The 7,793-nt window shown below is 49.4% G+C and overlaps 3 protein-coding genes across 3 annotated transcripts; 1 reads left to right on the top strand and 2 right to left on the bottom strand.

The window, feature by feature from the left end:
* Positions 1 to 981: 981 nt before the first annotated feature.
* Positions 982 to 4,107, bottom strand: BDW70DRAFT_164750 (uncharacterized protein; the record flags this gene model as incomplete). Its single annotated transcript, XM_073741544.1, has 1 exon — positions 982 to 4,107. One exon carries the CDS (start codon positions 4,105 to 4,107, stop codon positions 982 to 984), a length of 3,126 nt encoding a protein of 1,041 aa, XP_073590985.1.
* A 522-nt stretch (positions 4,108 to 4,629) lies between these two features.
* BDW70DRAFT_154404 (NmrA/HSCARG family protein) lies at positions 4,630 to 5,865 on the top strand (the record flags this gene model as incomplete). The annotated part of the gene is made up of 4 exons (XM_073739844.1): positions 4,630 to 4,884; positions 4,943 to 5,093; positions 5,172 to 5,504; positions 5,588 to 5,865. 4 exons carry the CDS (start codon positions 4,630 to 4,632, stop codon positions 5,863 to 5,865), a joined length of 1,017 nt encoding a protein of 338 aa, XP_073590984.1.
* Positions 5,866 to 6,323: 458 nt separating this feature from the next.
* On the bottom strand, positions 6,324 to 7,527 carry BDW70DRAFT_154403 (O-methyltransferase; the record flags this gene model as incomplete). Its single annotated transcript, XM_073739843.1, has 5 exons — positions 6,324 to 6,432; positions 6,615 to 6,714; positions 6,771 to 6,890; positions 7,070 to 7,228; positions 7,521 to 7,527. 5 exons carry the CDS (start codon positions 7,525 to 7,527, stop codon positions 6,324 to 6,326), a joined length of 495 nt encoding a protein of 164 aa, XP_073590983.1.
* Positions 7,528 to 7,793: the final 266 nt, after the last annotated feature.

The following is a 7,793-nucleotide window of genomic DNA, read 5'->3' as shown; positions in this document are numbered from 1 at the left end:
CTATTCAAAATCAACTGTATTAGTGGCTAAAAAACTGCAAAAAAATGGCTGGACTGGAGAAAAGTGGCCGTTCGGCCGTGGATTACGTTAGTGTTAAATCTGCTCCCCACCTAACATCAATGAGAAAGCAATCTAATCCTCCCCAACGATTTCGCCATAGGGCCATGATAAGGAGATCCTGCTATGTATGTACGTACCGACAGTGCTTGGAAAGGGTCTAGCTTGTTCTTGCCTCTGCTAGGATATCCACTCGATCCGACATCTCATCCCAGCGTTCGAACGTGATGGGTATCGGGCATTTCGTCTTCCTCTGTCCGAGAAGATCTATACTCCTGATATGTGACATAATTGCCCTGCCAAATTCTAACCACTCGAGCGACTTCAAAGGAATAATCGAGCTCAGCCGGACATGAGTGGCTGAGTGAATGTATGCAAGGTGATACAGTACTGTATACAGTCCGCCACCAACTACATGATACTGCGTTGCTACAAAGAGTCCATGAGCTTAGCGGCTTGAGTTTGCTGCAATATGACGACGAAGCTACTCATTCCGAGCCAACATTCTGTCTTCGGTGAGGGACCTGGATCTTTTGAACTGAAACCTCCTTAGCTTTAACCAAACCCGGGGCTTTAGCAAGAACTAGACGGTGAGTTTGGCCTTGGGCCTGTAGACTTGAGTGGGACTGAGAGTGCACGCGTCACTCCTTGCGTAATTCTTCTAATTGGACAACAGTGTATGTGATTGAACCAGGATTACTACTGTACCTGGCAGATTGTGGTCGGACTGCTCTACTTGCGATGATGTCCATTGTACTGCTTATTTCATACATTCGAATAACGTAGTGTCACATAGGGAGCCGGTATCATCATTTCGCTTCCACTAAGAACGTAACTAAAAACATACTATTGTAATCGAAATCACAAAGCAAAATCAAGAAGGAGGGACACAATCCCATTCGCGAAGAACAACCCTATACGACCCTAACAACTCTCCAGAAAATCCAAATACCTCTTCATCAGGGTAGCATTTAAAACTGGAAACCGGACCCTAGCTGCGTCGCTATCACGACAAGAAGTCACAGCCACCGCCCTCTCGGTATTCGTAGTATCGTACGTGGGCATATCCTCATAAAGTTGCCACCTCGTCATCCCGCCACGCACCTTCTCCGCTAGCATTGGTAGTAGTGGCTGTAAACTGGCAGTGCTACCAGATTCAGATGGCGAAGAAGAAGAAGAAGATGATGATGATGATGATGAAGGCGACGGAGAGAGAAGCTCGATCCAATGTTCATAAGGAACCTGATGTAGAGTTTTTCCCAACGATTGCCCAAGCAATTTCATTGTCGTCTCCATATCCGGTGACTCATCTCTAGATGGCGGGACGAGGTGGAAGGCATGACCCAGCGAAAAGACGGAGGAAGAAATATGCATCATAGTCGAGACGACGTAGTCAACTGGGACAAACTCCTTCCTCTGATTAGGGAGAGTAGGATAGCAGCCTAGCTCCGTGCACGCGCGAATCATCCGGCTGAAGAAGTCGTCCGGGTTACAGGCGCCTGTTACGGAGTGGCCTGTTATGAAGCCGGGGCGGTACACGGCGATCGGGAAGCGGCGCTCGCGAAGCCGGCTGAGGAGCTCCTCAGCGACCCATTGACTTTGTGCGTAGCCGTGATCATAGGGGATGGCGTCGAGATGGGGGATGAGAGGCCCATCTTCGAGGACGAGCTTCGTGCTGGTTATGCTACCTGTGGGTCCGAAGCAGGAGACGCTAGAGCAGTAGTGTAAACCTTTGACTCGGCCTGTGACGGCCAATCGAGCGACGTTGAGTGTGCCTTGGACGTTTGCCGGTTTGTGCCAGGTATATGGCTGGGTGTAGTTAACAAGGGCGCCGAGGTGGAAAATAACGCTGGACCAGTTTGCCACTTCGCGGTACCGCGCTTCCCCGAGTCCGAGCCAGGTGTCTTCGAGTTTGCCGCAGAAAACCAGGAGCTTGTGCTGATACTCTTCCTGCCAGAGGCCATATCTGGCTAGCGACCGGCGAAGTCGTTCGAAGCCAGTGGCAGTGTCGGAGGCTCGGACAAGGCAGCCAACTTGATAGACGTAGGGCATCTTGAGCATTTCGGCCAGAAGGAAAGTACCCACAAAGCCAGTGGCACCTGTGAGAAAGACCCTGCCCTCTGTATCACGACGCCAATCTACCACAGGAGATGTGGGGGGCACTAGTCCGTCTCCAATCATCGTATCTGCAAGCCACATGTCACGTTGGTTTCGGACAGTCTCTAGTTCTTTGCCCTGGTTGGAGTCTATAAGCGCGGAAAGTTGCCCGAGGGTTGAGTTGTCATAAAGGGCTAACAGCGAGACCTTGGTGTGAAACATTTGTTTGATCAGACTGATCAGGAGAGATGCCTGCAACGAAGATCCACCAAGTTGGAAAAAGTTGTCCTCATCTGACAAGTCCTGGTTGTACATGCCGAGAATGTTTACCCACAACGATGCAAGTTGCTCTCTGGTATTGGTGTGAGCCTTGACGCATGGGGTCGTCTTCTGCACGAGATGCCGTTGGTAATACAACTTTTTGAGTTGCATGCGGTCGACCTTGGCATGGCTATTGAGGGGGATGTGACCGACCAGCTGAAGATGAGGAACCATGTAATGCGGCAGCGCGGCCTTTAGGGCAACGATTGCATCCGTAGCTACGGACGGCGTATACCCAGCCGCCAGAGCCGCGAAGGCTACCAGAGCTGTCTCGACGCCCTCGGTCTGCGACTCCACCCCCATGGCAACAGTTTCAGTAAAGTAGCCGGTCTGCATCAAAACGCTTTCAATAGCGCCGAGCTCGACGCGGTACCCGCGGATCTTGACTTGATGGTCTCGACGGCCAATGAAATCATGTTGCCCGTCTGCTCGGCGCTTGACGATATCCCCAGTACGATACATTCGGTAAGGCTGGCCGCTGCCATCAACTAGTCCGGTGACTTCGACAAACACAGCCGCATTTTTCTCCGTGTCATTCACGTACCCAGGCGAGACACCAGGGCCGCCAATGAGAAGTTCGCCCTCCTCGCCGTCGTTAACCAGGTTTTTATATTCGTCACAGACGACGGCAATGTTACTTCCAATAGCATGTCCAATGCTGACTGTTCCATCCACCAAGTCCTGTGGCGCTATCTCCCGTGCAACGCAGTAAGCGCAGCATTCTGTCGGCCCATATGCGTTGACCATGTGCTGAGGTGGACCGGCCTGAAAGATCTTCTTCATCGCTTCGATATTGACTGCCTCACCACCCATGAGGATGACCCGCATTGTCTTGAAGGTACCAGGGTTTGTGGTAGCAGTCAGGTTGACCAGAGGAGTTGTAATAGCCATTGCTGAAATCCCGTAGCGCTTAATTGCAGCAGAGAAGGCATCAGAGTCGAGAAGCGTAGCCTTGTTCAATATCGCGATGCTGGCACCTTGAAGGAGTGGAGCCCAGATATCGAACAATGAGACATCGAAACTGGTGCTGTTCCCGTGGGCAATAACGTCTGACTTTACCACTGGATCGTGTGGGGCATGGGCAGAAAGATGTGCTATCGAGCGAGCAACGACCTGAACGGCCTTGGGCTCACTTGTCGTGCCTGATGTGTGGATGAGGTGTGTTCGGTGATTGAGACTGGTCTGGACAGGGTATGAAGTCGGCGTTGGTTCGGTATTGTCTGAGCTCAGAATATACTCAAAAGTTAATTGAGAGAAGGGGAGCCCTCGGATGCTGTTAGGACTATCTGTCAGAAGGTATCGTATCTCTAGCCTATTCAGCCGCCGCTCAATCTGCTGGTTTGGCAGCTTTGGGTCAAGAGGAACGCAAGTTCCTCCGGCGTAGATGATACCCACTTGGGCGACGACGTCCAAAATCCCATGTTCCACTAGAATACCCACGGGTTCCTCGAGGGAAACACCACCTTGGCTGAGCTCGTGTGCTACTTTCGTGGCCTGATCATTTAGTTGTGAATAGGTAATACTCGTTTCGCCGTCAATTATGGCCGTGGAATTTGGGTCTTCCAGCATTCGCTGGTGAAAGACCTGCCCGAGGCCCTCATTGCGAGAAAGGAATGCCTCGTATGTGGTCATAATGACACGGTGACCGTCACTGTTGAATATGTTGAGATTGATCAGAGAGGCTTGCAATAGAGTTAAATAACGACTTTGACAGTGATCGTGTTGTTCATACAGGAATGAGCTCCAACTCTCAGGCCGTGATATAAAATGCACACATCAGCCCCAAACCGCCGAGAAAAATGCCGTCTACGTAGCACATAAATCGTAGCTTGGATTGATCCAGATGATGAGCATTCAAACGCGCATTCCTCATTACGCACGCTGATTGGTGGCTGACCTGCTTCCCTCGCAGATGAGGTGGGTTCGAAGAGTTGCAGCTGCTCGCAGGGACTCCACTATAGGCTCGGTGACCGTCATCTGTGATAAATTTGTCAACAGTCTATAACCCTAGCACAGATCCTTGATGCTCGTGCGTTTGCCCTACTGCCGTTACCGAGCCTAGTGTTTTGCATGTTTTCAGAATCAACTCCCCCCTTCAATCGGTCTTCATCATTCTTTCTCCGGAGAATTCATTTCCCCAACAAACAATCCACGATGTCAGCTACAATCCGCCTTATCACTATCTATGGAGCTACTGGCAACCAAGGCGGAGCTGTTGCTCGCTCGCTTCTCAAGAACCCTTCTTTCCGTGTTCGTGCTCTAACGAGGAATCCTGACTCCCCAAACAGTAAGGCCCTAGCGGAGAAAGGTGCTGAAATCCGTGCTGCAAATGGACTCAACCAAGAGTCAATAACTGGAGCCTTTGAAGGCTCTTGGGGTGTCTTTGTCAATATCAATTCGGATGACAAGGTAGTCACCCCCTCAACCTATTCTCATTCCCTGAAACACCGCTCATCTAAATGTCAAGGCCTTTCGTTCTGAGGGACCAACCGAGTTTGATATCGGAAGGATCATCGTCGACGCCGCTATTCGAGCCAAAGTTCAACATTTTGTATTTAGCACCGGCCCTTCAAGCACGGAGCTAACCAAAGGCAAGGTCATCGCCAAGGCTATGGACAGTAAGTAGCCCGAACACTTATCCACGGCACTCCTACTCGTCCTTCAAGCCAGCCTGTAACCGATCAATTTATCGATAGTGAAACACGCAATCGAGCAATACGCCCGCAGTAAGAAAGAGTTCGACTCGGTCAACTTCATCTGTGCAGCGTGGTACCTGGAGAACTTCCTCGTGAAGGAAATCGCTCCAATCTTTGGTGGATTCCCATTCACTCCAGATACTGAGGGCATTCTGACTTTCCGGTGTCCTCGATGGGGCGGTAATGAAGATGTTCCCTTTGTTAGTATCGCGGAGGACTTTGGTGATATCGTCCATGGTTTATTTTTGGACCCAGTCAAGTGGAACGGGACTGTTGTCCATGGCTGTAGTGATATCCTTAGCTTCGACGAGCTTGTCGGACAGTTTCAAGAGGGTACGTGACCTTATTTTCAAGCAGCCCACACTCAGTCTATTGTACAATGAACGCAGTACTAATTGAGACTCACCACACAATAGTAACCGGGAAGCCCGCACGCTACCAGCCCACTGAGCCCTCTTGGGAAGCCTTCGATACTTTCAGCATCCCTGAGTTGGAAGTTACGAAGCTGATGTTCGGAATGACACAGTGCAGCGGTGGACGGTATTTCGGACCTGAACCCTCGGAGAAGAATACGGCCGGTATTCTTAAGCGAGCTGCTGCTGTTGCCCTTGGTTTGCCTGAGGACAAACAGGGACTTGTTTCCGCCAAGGAGTGGTTTAAGATAAACTTTTCTTCTTGTGTTCAGAGGGCGTAATTGAGTAGTGTATAGTTTAGTCTGGTTGCTTACATTTATGCGAGAGACCAGCTGATCTTGAGAATATATTTCATTTTATCTTCACCGAGAGACCGTATCCTTTTCTCTTTTTTACCTTTTAACTCGTACTGTAGACATAACTTTGCGTGGACATGTCCGTATAGTCCTATGCCGTCACGATCAAGGCTTCTACTCTCACTTATGTCCAAACGTACACTATTAGAGGTAGATGAATCGCCATACATATTTCCTTATTTTGATATTGCTGACCAAACGCCTTTTTTACCGTCAATTTCAAGTTTAGTATTATATGTTTTTCACCTGTTCGGAAGGGATCTGAGTGGCACGTAAGTTATTAGCTACAATTAGCGACCATACAGAACAGCGGTGTTGCTCTCAATTATCCTAATATTATTGAACCAACTGTCTAACCCACTACCGTTCCCAGATTCTTCTCCTCATTTCCACATAATCTGCGTAACCCCATTAAACAATGGAATCATTGTAACCTCAACCCTTTCATCCAAAATCAGATGCCCATTAAACGCATTCATTCCATTTCGCAATCTCTAAATACAGCTGCTGGATCTCCTGTGGGAAGTTCTTGATTATCTCTCGATCAACGACTAACCCCTCTAGAAGTACTGTCGAAATCCCTTTAGCATTAATTTTAAAGATAGCAAAGGTGAAATACTATCATCGACTAGCAATACTCCATCAGGAGAGGCTAGTTCATTATTAGGATGAACTGCGTATACCCTTTGTATTCCTCCTCCGCGGCATCTATGTAGATGAGGTCGAATTGGCCACGGAGGGTGGGGAGTCTGGTAATTGAACTGTTAGCACATGCTGCGGTAGGAATCGATAGGCCAAGGTGCGCAAGTAGACTTATAGATCCAAACAACGTCCCTTGAGCGTCTGGATCCTGTCATCCGCGCCATATCGGTGGAAAGCCTCCTGCGCGATCTGGAGGTACCTTTCCGAGAGATCGAGATTGATAATCTGGCACGCGGCTTTGCGTGTACCTTCATAGAATCAAGTGTGCCTATTCCGGTAAATGTTCCCAGTTCGAGAACTGTAATGGTTGTTTAGCATCAGACATCCGAGTTGACATGGGGAGTCGCGGCGAGAAGTCACCATCTGGGAGTAGGATACGTAATTCGTTTAGGTCCAAGTGCCCGCTCAAGGCTCATCAGCCAGGCACACTGGGAGGGCGATGGTGCCATGACCGATTCTTCGGAGGAGAACTTGCCAGTGAGGGTTAGTTGTTCTTGGACTGAGTGCGGGAACGGAGAGCTGTAAGAGGAGCAGTATTCCCCCACAAGGACGACTTGCTCCTTGGTGAAGTTTAACATGCAGTGGTCTCTCATTCTGGTGGTTAGTGTATGAGCTGTGTGTGAAGGATGGGATGGCAGAGAGTTTCTGACTTGCGAATGTGTTTCGACTTAGGGCCAAAGGCAGGAAACACGTGAGTTTCTTCCTACTCGGATTCTGGAGACGTGTGATGGTCAGCCGGAGTTGTTGAGAGTAGGTGCAAGTCCAGTGGAGCTGTGAGAATGGTGATGCATTCGGGCGGGCTGACCCTGGTTGTGCCAGAAATTCTGATCGCCGTGGTATCCACGTTCTTGCAGCAACAGGAACAATGTGGCCGTAACCAGCCATTGCATTGCGCAGGAACCAACATGGAATATACAGCAACGTGCGTTACTACTCTGCACAAGCATACTGCAGTATTGAGCTGTATCAACTTGATTTCTTTACTATGAATCTCTCTTTGTTTGACTAGTCAGGTTACCCGCCAATTATGCCTGCCCTGAACTCAAAGGCAAGTCACATCAACACCTTTGCTCTTAATTCAGTAGATTTACACTGACTAGGATCATACATATATCACGCAACATCCACAGCCTATCCATTTCCATACGGTG

The sequence above is a fragment of the Aspergillus foveolatus genome, assembly GCF_047715535.1.
Source record: "Aspergillus foveolatus strain CBS 279.81 unplaced genomic scaffold BDW70scaffold_133, whole genome shotgun sequence".
NCBI lineage: Eukaryota > Fungi > Ascomycota > Eurotiomycetes > Eurotiales > Aspergillaceae > Aspergillus > Aspergillus foveolatus.
The sequence above is the reverse complement of the archived record's forward strand: the minus strand, read 5'-3'. Positions and strand labels throughout refer to the sequence as shown.